This window comes from Notechis scutatus, chromosome Z (assembly GCF_049901735.1).
Source record: "Notechis scutatus isolate UNSWTSFEM ecotype Mainland chromosome Z, rNotScu1.2, whole genome shotgun sequence".
Lineage (NCBI taxonomy): Eukaryota > Metazoa > Chordata > Lepidosauria > Squamata > Elapidae > Notechis > Notechis scutatus.
In genome coordinates, this window is record NC_142025.1 from 80,254,040 (window position 1) to 80,270,954 (window position 16,915).

Consider the following 16,915-nt stretch of genomic DNA (forward strand, 5'->3'; position numbering starts at 1 on the left):
TAAAAAATGCATAAAAATAATTAAAATAATATGTTGCTGCTAGTGGTCACTGTACTGCTCATGGCTGTAAAGAACAGCGTGGGCAAAGATTACCCGAATAATCCCTCGCCAGTCTTTTCCTGGAAAACGGTTACAATCATATTTGTTAGTTAGTCTATTAAAGCGGAACGTTCATGCCGGAATTATTGTTCCCACCCGGTAACCGGAAAAAGGTCTAGGAATTCCTTCCGGTCCCATCGCTTATCAAGCTTATGCTGTTCTAGCTTTTAGGCTGCTTGGGTATCATTGGTTTGCTTTCGCAGAGAAGATGGGAAAATGTCGGTTCTTGAAAACTGCGGCTCGACAGTTGGCGGGAACGTGCCCAGCCCAAGCGCGATTTTTGCTGTAAGGCTTTTTGTGCACCTGACTTTCTCATTTCTACTGGTTTCCAAATGCTTCTATAACGCTCATATCTGTTCCTGTCGCGGTTGCCTCATTTTCGGGCTTGGCCAAATTTCATGGCTTATAATTCTCGCTTATTCCCTCATTGTTCCTCATTGTTAATCTTTTTCCATTTGTCAGATTTAGAAGGCTGTCTAATTAAAAATCTGAGCGACACGTAACCTTTCATAATAGTAAGATTAATAATAAAAAGAAAAGAGCAAGTTATGTCCAGAAGAGAAAAATAAATTAACAAAAAACAAACTTTCCATCTGTTTAGAAGGTATTCATTTTAACTGATCAAAACATTTTATATGATTGTGCTTAAAATGTATTAATCGTAAATTAGTAAAAAGTTATACAGTATAAACATATACAGCTCATTTCTTTTTTATCATGTCTTCCCACAGATGGACGCTCAGCAACATAGAAGGTAATTGCACAGGAGTTGTGGTACACCATACAAGTCAGATTTTGAGATTCTTCTTTCCTGTATCTTCAGCACTTTTAATCTTTCAAAAATGGAATATATAAATTGCTTTCCTCCTTACATTTGAAAATGAAATTTCTCAACTGTGGTCAGTAATTTTATTATTTAAAAAATGAATTGCAGAATATTTTCATTTTGGATGCCTTTTTCATTTTTTTTTCTAATCATGTTTGCATGCAGGTAAAAAAAGTGGATTGGGAAGTTATGATATGAACTGGCATACCTAGATACTGTATTGGAGTAACATTTAATTCTCCAACTTCTTTGTGTTTTCTCCAACTCTTTACCTAATAATAGTGCACTGCTTAATTCACAGGAAATCTGAACTCAGGGTGCTTGATTTCATTATAACCCAGCAATGTGATTGGGGAGGTGCTGAGTGAAATTTTGTGTCAGAATGTTTTTTCAACAAACTGAATAGTTAAACTGAAGAAATTTAATCCATAAGCTACTAAATAATCATGTATTCTGATAAAAACCCACAAACCCACTCCTTGAAATCTCTTATCTCCTTAGCAATAACTGGCAATAACTGGCTTATTCTATTATCACAAAATAACTATTCTATAGTCTTTGAAAACTAACACATTTATGATAGCCATTTTATTGGGTGAATTGATTTTTTTTTCCTCTTTTTTTAGAAAAGGGTGGAATATAAATTATTAAATTACTAGTTAGCCTGGAAGCTTAATCTTACGAATAATTTAATTTTTAATTAGTCATAGATTAGTTTTTAAATTATATCACAAATGTTTTGGACAAAGGTGGTGCGTGGACTTAGCCTATCTGGATTTTAGCAAACCATTTGATACAATTCCACATAAAGATCTCACTAAAAAGTTGAATGTTAGGATTTAACCACTGGGTGGTCCAGTGGATGAGAAGTTGGTTCAGAATAGATTCCGATTTGTGATTGTTAACATGGGTTTGCCTGAACAGAGACCAGTCATAAGAGGAGTGTTCTGTTCAAATGTGTTTGTAAGTCATATAACAGATTGTTGGGTAAGATTCCTTTTTGCCCATGACATGTAATAGAGTGATGTTCCTGAGGGTATTTGTAACATGGAAAACAATTCGACATTTCCGGAAATTGGTCAAAAATATGGAAACTGCAATTCAGTGTTTCTAAATGTAAGATCATGCAACTGTGGGGAAAAAAATCATTTGGCAGGGTATAGTATTGGGGGTACAGTGTACGCCTATGGTTAGACTTAAGTGTAGCACACAAAATTATCTGCTACAATGTCCTACCAGTCAATGACTACTTCAGCTTCAACCACAACAACACAAGAGCACACAACAGATACAAACTCAATGTAAACCGCTTCAAACTCGATTGCAGAAAGTACGACTTCAGCAACAGAATGGCCAATGCCTGGAATGCACTACCTGACTCTGTTATTACATCCTCTAACCCCCACTCTTTTAACCTCAAATTATCCACTATTGACCTCATCCCATTCCTAAGAGGTCTGTAAGGGGCGTGCATAAGTGCACCATCGTGCCTACCGACCCTATCCCCATTTATTCATACCTATTTTCTATATTCTTACTCATGTTTATACTTATACCTATTATTTTGTAAGTGATTGACAAATAAAATAAATAAAATAAAATAAACAGAACACTAATGAGTTAACAATGTAGCCAGGCAGTTGTGAAGGCAAAAACAATTTTGGGATGTATCACTAGAGGGATAACTAGAGGAAAAAGGAGGTCCTAATCCTGCTACATTGCAGTTTAAGTAGACCTCATTAGGATCACTGTGTTTAGTTCTGGAAAACTCACTTAAAGATATTGATAGGATTGAGTGAGTGCAGAGATGGGCAACCAAAATGGTGCATGGTCTGAGGAATAAAATACTCCAAGTGACATTGGAAGAACTGAATATATGTAGCCTGGAGGACAGAAGGGAAAAGGGGGAAAATATTGAAACTTAATATTATTAAATTTATTTCCCACTATTTCACTATGTGGCTTCTGTAGTGGCTTAAAATAATCAAAAGGGAAAAAAATGAAAAGAGTGTAAACAGAAGTAAAATAAGAGAATAGTAATATAATGAAAAAGGAACACAACTAGAACAAAATCACAGAATAATAGAGTTGGGTGGGACACTGTAGGTCGTCTATAGTCCAACTCCCTGCTCAAGCAGGAGACCTTTACAGAATCATAGAATCACAGGGTTGGAAGGGATCTTATAGGTCATCTAGTCCACCCCTTTCTCCAGCAGGAGATCCTTACAGAATAAAATTGGAAGGGACCCTGTAGGTCATCTAGTCCCTTGCCCAAGCTTCACCATTTCTGACAAGTGGCCAAAAAGAGACTGGAGCATGATGGAAGCACCCACCACTTCTGAAGCCGCTGTCAGAAAATTTCTCCTTATTTCTAGGTTAAATCTCTCCTCTATCAGTTTCCATCCATTGTTCCTTGTCTGGATTTCAGGTGTATTCATATTGATCAATATAAAAGATGAATGGGTGGAGACCAGGGAGGGGAGGTGGAGTCTGCCATGGTGGTGGTACAGTGTTTAGAGTGCAGTACCGTAGGCTACTTCTGCTGCCTGCAATTTGGCAGTTCAAATCTCACCAAGCTCAAGTTGACTCAGCCTTCCATCTTTCTGAGGTGAGTAAAGTGAGGACCCAAATTGTTGGGGGCAATATGCTGACTGTAAACCGCTTAGAAAGGGCTGTAAAGCACTGTGAAGCGGTATATAAATCTAAGTACTATTGCTATCAATCCAGCAGCCATTTCCAGTGAGGAATTCCCCCATTTAGTTCCCAGGCCAACTGGCTGAGCCAAGTCTTCAGGCTCTTTCAGAAGAATAGAAAAGTGGGAGCAGATTTTACCTTAGATGATAAGATGTTCCAATGGATGAGTGCTGCAGCAGAGAAGCCCTTTCTCCTGGATTTAGTTAATACGTACTTTTTGAAAATAACTAAATTTGAAACACTTTGTACATTTTCTAACATATTAAACACCCTCTGCCTCTGGAGATTTTTCCGCTCATATTTAATAATCAGCTTCCCTTTTTATATGTTTTCAGCATGAACTCTGGAGAGAGAGGGATAATTCTGTGGTATTTCTTTTTGTTTATGGAATTAGCTTTAAAAATGTCAGGTTTGCTTCCGTAAAGATGGGAAATATTTTCCATTGCTTTCATGCAGTTTAAGAAAGATTTTTTTTCAACCGGCAGGCAGCTGAACAGCAGATTATCTTGCCTGCCAGGCAGCTCACTTGATGAGAAAATGTTGCAGGATATAGCAGTTGATAGTGCCCTTGGCTAGTATATGTTAATTTATGGCTTTCCTCTTGTAAACCCCAGCTTAAAACACTGACATTTTAATTTGATTGTATTACAATATATTACTTTATAATTAAAATTCAAAGAACTTTACTATTCTTATTTTCAGGCAAAAAGGAACATCTGGTAAATCCAGTGTGCTGCTACTGTTTCCAGTTTCTTTTCCCCAAAAACTATAGAATGCGTCTGTTGCCCAAAATGAAAATAACATCAAGGATAGAAAAAATACTTAATCTGGAAAAAAAAAATTACAGACTTAGTTTAAAGCAAACAAAGTTCTTGAGGAAGTACAAGGAATCAAAGAATGCCCTGGTAAGTTTAAACTTGAAGTAATTTGCCTCATAGTAACAGAATAACAGATTATTAATGCAGTTGAAGAGTTCTTAACTAAAGTATATTAAGAAAAGTAAATTATTAGAAGCAACGAAAGGACTTTTCATTTGTAGTATTATATGGCTGAACTGATAAATGCTAACAGCATAATGTAATTCATACAGCTTTAGGAATTTTCTCTATTTTCTAAACATAAATCCACATCCATCTGGTCTAATGTCCTCCCCACGGCAGGAATGTACTGACAGCAAAAATAGTTGGAAAGTAAACGAGCCAATTTCTTGGTGCATTCTGACATAATGTTCCTGTTTTCCTGAAATGCGGTTTTCCTGAAATGCGGTTATGCAACTTCCACAGGATCCTGTGGTATGTTGGCATATATAACATTTAAAATATTATTTTCTTCACTTAAATGAATAAATAGTGATTATAAGTTTTTTGGCAGAACTTTGTAGATTTGCAATATATTTCTTGTGAATTCTCAGTTATTTTCATAAAATATTTAATTGTAGTACTAGTGTAATGTCAAAGTAGAAATGAACTTAATAGCATATGTACTTCCCTTAGCTAATTACCTGCAATTCGTGCAAAAAAACAACAAGGCATTATGGAATGAGTAGAGAAGAATTCAACTTAAAAACACCAAATTTGAAAATATTATCAAACAGAAGTACACCTCTTATCAATAAGAACTCTGGATCCAAAAGAGGGAAGTCATCTTCAGGCCTCAGGTATTGTTTATTTATCAGATTTACATTCTGCGTCTTTTACAGATACTTCTATTTTTCTTTACAACAATCATCCTGTGAGGTATGTTGCACTGATAGACTGTGACCCAAAGCCACCCAGTGAAATTATGTGGCTCAGAGTAGACTAAAACCTTTATGTCCTTATTACTAGCCTTTTTTATTTTTCTTTTAAAGCTGAATAGCATTACACAACTGGGATTCATTCGTGAACAGAAGTTTTAGTCAATGTTGTTGCTGAAAAACTAAGCCATATATATATTGTGAATATTTAGGGTCATCCCTGGCTAAAAGATAAGCTCTTAAAAAGCATATTAGAATCACAGCTTGAAAGCTGTTTACAATAGAGTATTAAATGATCATATGGAGTGTATATTCATTACTGTAGTTTATTAATTTTCACTGTGTAGATGGATTAGCTCTCATGTAAATACAATAATTACTCCGCTTAGACAGTGCCATACTTTCCATTTTATTAATGGGTTTATCTTTAAATTGTCAAACCCAGAACTTTTGATGGTGATGATGATGATGATGATGATGATGATATCGATAGCCATTCACTAGAGTCCAACTCTTGATAATTCTATGGTTTCTTCACATCTTTCGATCTCACATTATTTCTATGCTCTGTTGTCAACTTTGATAGTGTCTACTGTTCTTTGGCAGCCTGGTTTCTTTTACAGTTCACTGTTCCAAACATAATTGCTTTCTCCAGTGAATTTTCTCACATGACATGGCCAGAATAAGTGGGACGCAATTTCATAGTTTTGCCTTCTATGTCTGGTGTTAAGTATTCCAGAGCTTGTAGTTACCTTTGCTATCCAAGAAATACGTTGCAGCCTTTTCTAGGACCACAATTCATACACGTCAATTTTCTTCCTATCTTACTTTTTTAGATCCAACTTTCACAACCATAGGTAGCTATGGGGAACACAATAGAGCGAACTAATCTACATTTGGTTGTCTGGCTGATGTCCTTGCTTTTCCATATTCAACTCAAGTTCATCATCATTATGCAACCCAGTGCAATCCGATGTTTTATTACTGTGCTGCATTCACCACATTGAGCTATTTGTGATCTTAGGAAAGTGAATTTTTCCACACATTCTATTTCTTCACCATCAATTCTTCTTTTGAAAATTTTCTTCCTTGCAGTGGTCATGAATTGTGTGTGTATCTGTGTGTGTTCAGAAAGAGACCAAAATTATTTCTCTTTTGATTTTCTTGATCAGAGGTTCCAGGCCTTCTTTGGTTTCTGAGAGGAGAGTTGTATCATCAGCATATTGAAGATTATCGATGTTCCTTCCACCACTCTTTACCCCAATTTTTGATTCTTCAAGATCTAGTTTTTTCATGATCATTTCAGCAAATAGGTTGAATAAGAAAGGGGAGAGAATGCAACCTCGTCACACTCCTTTATCTCAAACCAATCAATGTCTCCATATGGTGCTCTCACAGTGGCTTCATGATTTGTGTACAGTATTGTCCCAACTTGACCAGATATGCTGGTACCCTCAGGACATGTAAGTCTCTCCATAGCTTCTCATGATTAACACAATCAAAGGCTTTCTTGTAGTCAATAAAGCACATGTAAATTATATTTTGATATTCATGAGATTTTTCCATGATCCAGCACAGATCTGCAATATGCTTGTGGGAACATTACCCCTTTGGAAACTGGTTTGGACATCTGGTAATTCCATTTCGATGGCTGGTGCTAGGTGTTGTATAATTTTAAGCAGAACCTTGCTGACATGAGGGATGAGAGCCATTGTGCAATAATTGGAGCAATCTTAAAGTCACCCTTTTTGGCAGTGGAATGAATACTGAATGTTTCCAATGTTATGGCCATGTTTTGGTTTCTCAGATTTTCTGGCACAGGTCTTTAATGACTCTGGGTAGTACAGGTATCAGTAATTCTGCAGAGAAAGTGTCAACACCTGGAGCCTTGCTGTTTAGCAGTTAGTTCATTGCTCGTGTGATCTTTCTCAAGGACAGCCAGTTCTATTTCTGCTTCTCTTGCCATCCTGAGGTTGGACCTGTTTGCTACCTGCATACAGCTCTTCTAAATATCTTATCATCTGTTCTTGGTGCCTTGTTGGTCAGACAGTTTTCCCTTGCTTGTTTTTAATGATGCCTTTTTGAGCAATAAATGGTATTCGGATCTTTCTGATTTGCATGAATACATTCTTGGTGTGATCCTTCATGTAGTCTGCTTCAAGCTTTTTACATCGCTCTTCGCAATATATTTCATTATCCTTCCTTGCTGCCCTGTGGAAAGCTGCACTCAGTCTTCTTCCCATTTGTTTCCTGCCTTGGCTGCTTTTCTTTGACCATCTTTTTTTAAAGACACGTAGTACCTGAGGAAAAAAAGTCTATGCTTGTCCTCCTATTCATTCTAAAGTATCATTATCATATCATTTTTGTGCTTGCACAGTCATAAAGCATTAGTATATTAAACAAGCATTTAACATTTATCATCAATTAAAGTTCACTTTAACAGCAATTTTTGAAAAAAAAAATAGTACAGTTTTCCTGTTTTGTTGAAGCTTATACTCTGTTCCCTGAATGCCACTTTTCTGCTAATGTTTCCTTTGCTCTTTTTGTACTGTACCTGGCACCCTACCATGAAGCCTGTATAAATCTATGCTGCCAAAATCCATATCACTATTAAATGAAAGTTGAAAGGTTTTTTTTCTTTATTTTTGGAGGAAATTCAGTGCCCATTCAGATATTTGCAGCCCAGATCTATTAGGCATACTTACGTGAATCTACAGTACATTAGAAGAACACAAGTTTATCCTTCTAAAGATCCCAGATTTGATTTCATCTCCTAGAAAAAGAATCTTGAAATAAATACAAGTATGCATCTTAATCTGATTATCAGACTGAATACTTATTTCATTGAATATATTTAATTGAAGTATGCCTTTAATACCTATCTCCTACCGTATTTTCCCAAATATAGAATAGAATTCAGTCTTTCTAGGGTAAGCTCTATGATTCATGAAAAAGCATATGCTGTATTTTTAGTTATTTTAAAATGTACTTTTTATTTTGGTAGTTTATGCGCAACATTATGGATAATATAATATAGTATATGTAACACTTAATCTATGTTTACTTTCAGAACTACTACAGTTGGATTATCCATACATGATTTCTCTAGGACACAGAGTAAAGCCAAAATCCTTTCCAGTCAATTAAGAAAAATGCTTAACTTTGAAGAAGATAAAAACAAAAGGGGAAACCTGAAGAATTTCTTAATGTCACTATGAAAACTTAAAATAAAGAAGAGCCTATAATTACAACTGTACTACATGAAACTGTATTTATACAGTTTGCACAATGCACCATGAACCAATCAATATGTATATGTTGCCATAAGGAACAAAAATGGGAAAATGCGAATGGTTAACTATTACTACTTTTACTTTTCAAAACGTATCTTCAAAATAAAATTGGTCTGAACTCAAAACTCATATGTTGTGATGGAAAAATAATAGCAATAGCACTTAGACGTATATACTGCTTCACAGTGCTTTACAGCCCTCTCTAAGTGGTTTACAGAGTCAGCATATTGCATCCCTCTCCAAACAATCTGGATCCTCATTTTATAAATTACAAATTCTTCTCCAAACTCTAACCCTCAACTCTAACCCTCTAGAACAATTCTAGAATGGGAGGCCCCATGGACCAGAAGGCAGCTGCAGTTTCCTGAGGTTTGCAAACTTCTAAGGACAATTCATTCCCACTTTTGCACAGATAGCTCTGCCCATCATGAGCCTGTTAAAGATGGGGTAGGGGTGGGGGGTGAAACCCAGACTGTCAACTCTTGAATCGTGCTGTCAAGTGCAAAGGAGCTTTTGAAAAGCTAAGGAGACTTTTTGCCACTGAGCCAATCTTGAAACATCCGAACCCAGAGGAGCTGTTCGTAATCCAGGCAGATGCTAGTGATGTGGCCATGGAGATGGTTTTATTACAGAAAAATAAAAGGAGAGAACTGCAGCCTTGTTTCTATACATCTTGGAAGCTGTCCGACACTGAGAGGCAATGGGCAATCAGAGGAGAAGGCTTATGCTATCCATTGGGCCCTCCTCATCTGGAGGCAATTCTTACAGAATAGCAAAATCCCGTTCAAAGTTTGGACTGACCACAAAAATCTGGAAGCGCTGAAAGCTGCAAAGAAATTGTCCCCTAAGCAGCTCTGGTGGGCCCAGTACTTTAAAGGGATCAACTTCACCCTACACTATTTGCAGAGAGGGGGGACTTCCTAGCAGACACTCTCACAGCTGCCTCAATATATAAAGACTAGAGATAGCAGCACTGGTGTGCATGAGACAGCCACACAGCCAGCAACTGAAAGAAGAAGCCAGGGTGGGGATGAGTGATTTCAAAAGCATAAGAGTGACTGAAACAAGGCTTAGTGTGGAAGGGGGTTAAAGTTTATGTCCCAGCCAGAGAAGCATGATTCTACAGAGGACTCATGACGTGAAACCAGCAAGGCACCTTAGGTTTTTTAAAACCCTGCATCTTGTAAAAAAGTAGTTTTGGTGGCCAAGAATGAAGAAGAATGGAATCCTATGTGGCAAGTTGCCGTGTATGTGCATCTATGAAATGCTTGCTAGGGAAACCCCTGGGCTGCTACAGCCAATAGCCAATACAACCATGATGTGGAAGGAAACAGTCATGGACTTTGAGCTTCCCAAGAGTAGCGGGAGCCCACTAATATGGACCATTGTTGACCTGTTCTCAAAAGCACATTTCATAAATGCCCAAAGCTCCTTTCCACCTGGTCTTAGCGAAAATATTCATACAGCATATCTACAGGCTGCATGGGGTCTCAAGGTGGATCATCTTAGACGGGGGTACAGTTCACGGCAAAGTTCTGGTGGGAGTTTTTGAACTAGATAGGTTCATCCCAAGGGTTTAGTTTCACTTTTCATCCTAGTACAAACAGCGGCAGAGTGAGTTAACTCAATGGTGGAGCAATACCTAAGATGCTATATAAACAGGCTAAATAGGCTGAGCTGCTGACATTTCTAAGGGTTTTACAATAACTTGGTGCATAGTAGCATGGGTTTTACCCCTTTTAAAGTGTCTATGAGAGTTGAGCTCATAGCCATGCTCAAGTTTCCCCAGGGAACCCCATCCTCCTCAAAACTGGCAGAGTGATGGACTCTGAGATGCACATGGGTTATGGTGCACAGATCACTAGAAAAAGCAAGGGGGGGGCAGAGAAAGCAAGCAGACCAGAAGAGATCCCCCTCAAAGAGAGTTCAAGGTGGATGATAAAGCCTACCTAAAACAGTTATATAAGAAGCTGAGTCCAAAGTATATTGGTCCTTTTCCCATTGTGCAGATTATTAATCTGGTGACAGTGGAGCTACAGATGCCAAGAAGTCTTAGGCGAGTCTATCCAATGTTTCATTGCAGCCTGTTAAAGCCTTTCCAAAGGCTCTAAGCTGAGGCCAGTTGGGAGGGGGGTGAGTCCCCTCCGCATCTGATCCAGGGGTGGGATTCAATTTTTTAACAACCGGTTCTGTGGGCGTGGTTTAGTTGGTGGGCGTGGCTTGGTGGTCATGTGACTGGCTGGGCGTGACCAACTCAACATCACTCACATTGAAGAATGCATCTCCTCACCTGGCCTCTCATGACTGTGGGGATGCTGCAACAGCCTTAAGTGTGAAAAATGGTCACAAGTCACTTTTTTCATTGCTATTGTAACTTTGAATGGTCATTCAACACAAGCAAAGTACCAGCAAAGGAAGCAAAAAAACCTCCAGAGAAGTTCCAGAGACAGGAAGTCTAGTCCTGCCAAGAATGTAATAAGGGTTAACGGAGAGGCAGTTTCTGTAAGCAACACCAGAATGTTTCCTTCCTGCCTTCCTTACAGGATTAGGCCAGTAATTTCTTCTAACAACTGGTTCTCTGAACTGCTTAGAATGTTAACAACCGGTTCTAGCGAATAGGTGCGAACCTGTAGAATCCCACCCCTGATCTGATCCTTATAAAAGGAGAGAAGCACTATGAAATCAAGGACATCCTGGACTCTAGATACCACCAGGAAAATTCCAGTACTTGTGTGATGGAAAGGCTAGCCCGTAGTGGATGCAGAGAGGGTAGTGGCAAGAGACATTAAAGCAGCCAGGCAAGTAAGGAGCTTTCATTCCAAATAACCTAAATGACCAAAGTGAAATTAATGTTCTGTGTACTGGTGAATTGTACATAGTTATGTATGTTTATATTTATTCCAGATGTGTCTATCTTTGGGGGGTCGGCATGTCAACAGTGATTCGCTCTTTCACCTGGTTACTTCTTCATTCTCAGCTTGACAACAATCGGGAGGGAGGGGTAATTGGAACGTTTTGGGTGGGAATAGAGTGCCAAGACTTCCTCTGCAGATTGTGAAATCCTGCTGTCACTGCCAAGTCATGCCACACAGATGTTTCAACTTTGCAGGCAGTTCTCATAAAAAAGAAGTGTTTTTAATTGGGCAATGGACTGAGGGGGGTGACCAAAGAGAAATTCAAGCTTAATTATGTGGACTTTAGCACAGGAAACTGAGTTGGTTTCGCTTCTTCTGTACCAGTGTAGTGTATTCAATAAAGTTTTTTAGAGAAAAACAATGTCCCAGGAATTCCTTTCTTGGATTCTTTAGCTGGACAGCTGACAGTTAAATTTATTTCAACAGAACCATATAATAAAATATAGTCAATCCAGAGATACAAGAGTTACAATAATTTTGTCCAAAAAAAAAAAAAAAGGTTACCAATAATAAAAATAACTGAATGAAACGATTAATGCAGTGTTGAATTATTCCATGTCACAGCTTGTTGGCTATGGTGGGTTGTCCTAGACCTGTCCTGCACTTAGGCAGGAAATAATCAAACACATAGATGCAGAATAGGTGGTACCTGGCTCAGCAGTAATTACTGTGAGAGAGATCTAGGTGTCCTAGTTGAATATCAGAGAAGCACAATGTGTTGCAGCAGCCAAAAAACAATGCAAGTCCAGGGCTGCATCAACAGAAGGAGAGCATCAAGATCACAAGAAGTGATAATACCACTTTATATCACACTAGTGAAGCCACACTTAGAATACTGTGTACAGTTCTGGTCACTAAGATACAAAAGAAAGAAAGAAAGAAATTCTGAAACTCTAGAAAGTGTGCAGAGAAGAGCAATAAAGATGATAAAGACTCTGGAGGCCAATTTGTGTGATAAACAGTTGAGAGAGCTACATATATTTAACCTGTCAAAGAGGAGTGGAATGGTAATTGTTTTCCACTACACGAGTGACTGTCACAGAGAAGATTGACTTTTTCTCCAAGCTCCAAGGAGCAAGACAAGGAGTAGTAGGTTGGTGCTTATTAACGCAAGATACAATCTAGAAGAATAAATTTTCTGATCATTAGAACAATTAATTATGGGAACAGTTTGCTTCTCGAAGTTGTGGAGCTCCATCAGAGGAAATTTGCAAAAATAGACTGGACAACCATTTCACTGGGATGGTTAAGGAGAGGGTTGGACAAAAAAGACCTTCATGGTCCCTTCCAGCCCTATAATTCTATGTTCTATGAATAAGAGGGATCAGTTTAAAGTATTTTGTTTTGGGCTACAGAAAATATCTAAGGTGTTTACCTCATACAGTATGTGCCAATTACATTAATCCATATGAAACTCTATACTATAATTACATCCATATCTATACAGCTGATTACTGTCCCTTATTGTTGTTAACAAAATAGTATATTTTCTCTCCGCTATTTATTTAGTTAAAAGTTAGTTTTAAATTTTAATTTATCACCCATTCAGGAATTTTAGTTCATTAGTATTTGTCTGTTTTTTCCAAGAAAAATTGTTTTAGTCAAATATAGCATTGAATCATTTGCATGCCTTATCTCCAACATTTCTCAATAGCCACTTTGTTCAGATTCATCTTAATGTAATGTGCCGGGATGTAATAATATTAACAATAGTAGTGACACTTTCCCAAATGTCTATGCTGAGCATAAAATTTGCAAAAAAAAACCTCAATCTTTGATGGTTTCAATCTGCAATTTATTTATGTAATGTGTATACAAGAGTGCTTAAATGTTTGTGAACCTTCTGAATTTTTAATATTTTCCATAAATATTATCTAAAACGTGGTATGTTCTTCACAATGAATAATTAACCCAGTTAAACAGCTACCCAGCATCACTTTATCAGTGAGATGCAGAACTCTGATTATTTTTTTTATTTTTCATTCATTCATTCATTCATTCATTCATTCATTCATTCAAACTGTGGTTTTCACAACACCGGATGTAAAAAAGTTATTGTCCTACAAAAAAAAAGAGATATCTTGAGGACTCCCCCGCCCCCAAAAAACCCAACAACAACTGTTGGGAAACAAAAGGTGGGAAAAGGTTATAAAATTATTTCCAAACAGTTTGGACTACACCATCCACTCTCAGGCAGTTCATATAACACCAATGTTATATCCCCCTGGAGCGGCCAACCAGCTAAGTTCACACAAGAGGAAGGTGTATATATGCTGGGAGGTCTTACACAACTCCAGGGTAACGGTTAGGGAACTGAAGGTGTCTCTCTTTCATGAGGCCACCATTAGGAAAATACTTAATAACTATAATGTGCATGATAGGATTGCAAGGAGACAGCCACTATGGATGATGCACAAAATGCAAGGGAGCGTGGGAGGTGCTGCAGGGGATCAGGAGTGTGAGGGTTAGACAGGATGCATGAGAGGTGTAATGCAGGGTGTGAAAGAGGTTTGGGGAAGGTATGCAAGCATGTGAAGGGATGTATGAGGGAAACATGGATTGAAGAGAATGGAGGGATGCACAAGGAGGAAGATTTGCCAATGACTTGCAACTTTCTCTGTTAGATTCCCCATTGATTTTCTGAGAAACCAGCAAGGAAGATCACAAATAGTAACCATGAGATCACAGAGTGATTGATAATTAGTCATAAGTGCCAAATACCCAGACTATTGGAAGAATGTTTGGTAAATGGAGGAGAGTAAAAGAGGACATTTTGGCTTGAATGAAGTGTTGTTGTTTTTTGAAAATGATATTCCAGCATAAGAATCTTATTCCATCTATGAAACTTAATGGTAGCAATATCATGATTTTGGGCCTTCTTTGTTGCCTCTGGAATGGGACTATTTGCATCATTGATAGAACTATGAATTCTGAATTGTGTCAACACACTCTATAGGGAAATGTCAGGATATCTGTCCATGAGCTGAATTTCAAGACAAAATGGGTTATAGAGGAAGACAGGAACCAAAAACCACTAGTCTTAACCAAACAATGGTTAAAGAAGAAGTTAATGTTTTGGAATGGTGAAAATAAAATCCTGGTACCAATCAGAAGCTATTAGAAACATTTAACTGAAATTATTGTTGCCCACAGGGGACACACCAGTTACTGAAAATAAAGTTTCGCAGACTTCTGTTACCACACATTTACCAATATGTAAATCATTTACTTTAATTAATTAAAGGAACAAGCATAATGTTTTTACTCATTTGCTTAACTGGGTTCTTTTTATCTAATTGAAGGACTTGTTAGGAAAACAGATTACATTTTTAGAGCATATTTATTTTCATTTATGAGTTAAATTTCTATACTGCCCATCCCACCTAAGTGATCCTGGGCAGTTTACAAACAATTTAATAAAATAAAAATATGACTAAAAGCAATTAAGAAGAACATTTAACCAGGAGGCATTCAAGTGTCCACTCAGCAAATCCAATCGTCTGGGGACAAGGTCCCTCAGTGAACTCCCTGGGAGAAGGAGGTGGGGCAGGAGCGCGGCAAACCATTGCCAAGGGAGGAGTACCAGTGAAAGACCTGCCAAGCATAAATCCTGCTGGTGGGTCAGCTGCCATGGGGAGCCTACGGATAAGTGGGAGGAGCAATATGGCCCCGTTTGGACTCCACTATCTACTCTCTGGAAGAACATGTGCCAATTATCCCCCCAGGAGCAGCCGGCCAGATATACATACTGTCCTAGACCCATGCCAGAAGACTGGAGAAAGAGATAATATTGTTCTGGTCTTTTAAAAAGCAAAAACATGGATCCAGGTAATTATAGATAAATTAGTTTGACATCAGTACTTGTGAAAATCCTAAAAATAATCGATCAGTGGGCTTGCAAGCAGTTTGAAAAGAACAAGGTAATGACTAGAAACCAGCAAACAAACCAGAGTATGTTAAAAATAGATCATGCCAGATGAATCTTTGCTTTATTCTGCCAAAGTACCTAAATTAGTAGACCAAAGAAAAGCTAAGAATGTAGTGCATCTAGACTGAAAACCATTTGATAAAGTTGACTATAGTTTCTTTTTTGATAAAATAAAATAAAGCAACATGGTTAGTATTGTACCCAATGCATATTTCTTAATGATCACTGTCTACATGGAAAGAGGTAGGGCACCTCAGAGTTATGCCCTGGGGCCCAGTGCTCTTCAGTATTTTTATAAATGACCCAGACAATGGGACAGAAGGCAACTTCAAAATATTTGCAGATGACTCAAAGCTGGAGAGGATTCCTAGCATTTTAGAAAACAGGCTCAAGGTTCTGAAAGGTCTTGACAGGTTTAACATTAGTCCTTTTATAACAAAATGCTGTTTAATGGTAAAAAATACAGAGTTTTCAACATAAGTACAGAAAATCAGATGTACAAAATAGCTAATATCTGGCCTAGAAGTAGATGTACAATATCTGGCCTAAAAATCAGATATACAAGATAGGTAATATCTGGCCTAGAAATAGTACTTGCAAGAAGAAGCTGGGTGTCTTGGTATACCATAGATTAACCAGGAGCCAGCAATGTGGTCCAACCATCAAAGAACCATACAATCTTGGCTTCATCAACAGAAGCATAATGTTGAGATCACAGGAAGTAATTTTGCTATTGTGTGTTGCACTAATTAGATTTCACTTGGAAGATCGTTCAATGAACAGTTTAGGTTTGCAATATTATTGGTTACAATAAAAAAGAGGAATTATAAAGAGAGCAGAATATAACGGCCATAATGTTCAGGGCTGGAGGCTAAATTGTATGCAATTAAAAGTTTTAAATGAGTGGATATTTTTAGCCTAAAGAAGAGAAAACTAAAGGGAGAGATGCTGTCAATCTTCCAATAATTGAAGAGCTGTTAACAAAGAACAGGATGTGGATTTATTTTTCACAGTACCTGACAGTAGGCCAAAGACCATTTGGTGGACATTTTACAGTATGAGATTCAAACTCAATATTAGGAGTAATTTCCTTCTGTGAGAGATATTAAAGCATTGGAACAGCCTGCTTTCCTAGAGTCATGGATGCTCCATAACTGATGGTTTTCAAATAAAGATCAACAATCCTTGTCTGGGATAGTCTGGAAGTTCCTGCCTTAAGCAGGGGGTTGGATTAGAAAACCTCCACCCTGATGGTATTTATAGGATTCAAATGTATGTAAAAAGTCAAGCCACAAAAGAATTGTGAAACAACTAGAAAAATACCATTGGATCTATACACTCTTATTAAGAAGGAGGAAGTTAAAAACATTTAATGAAATGCAAAAGCTTGGAACAAAAAGAACAAATAAAACAAAGCAAAATAAA

At 37.7% G+C, this 16,915-nt stretch overlaps 1 protein-coding gene across 2 annotated transcripts; it reads left to right on the plus strand.

Annotated features, from left to right (window-relative positions):
• The first annotated feature begins 223 nt into the window (after nucleotides 1-223).
• Nucleotides 224-8,776, plus strand: RMP24 (ribonuclease MRP subunit p24). 2 transcript variants are annotated; one of them, XM_026678287.2, is made up of 5 exons: nucleotides 224-384; nucleotides 831-853; nucleotides 4,322-4,524; nucleotides 5,113-5,276; nucleotides 8,425-8,776. In XM_026678287.2, exons 1-5 carry the CDS (start codon nucleotides 308-310, stop codon nucleotides 8,570-8,572), a joined length of 615 nt encoding a protein of 204 aa, XP_026534072.1. In that variant the 5' UTR covers nucleotides 224-307; the 3' UTR covers nucleotides 8,573-8,776. The 2 variants fall into 2 exon arrangements, with proteins under 2 accessions (XP_026534072.1, XP_087804223.1); XM_087948097.1 differs by lacking the exon at nucleotides 831-853 and having other exon boundaries at nucleotides 4,299-4,524.
• The last annotated feature ends 8,139 nt before the right edge of the window (nucleotides 8,777-16,915 follow it).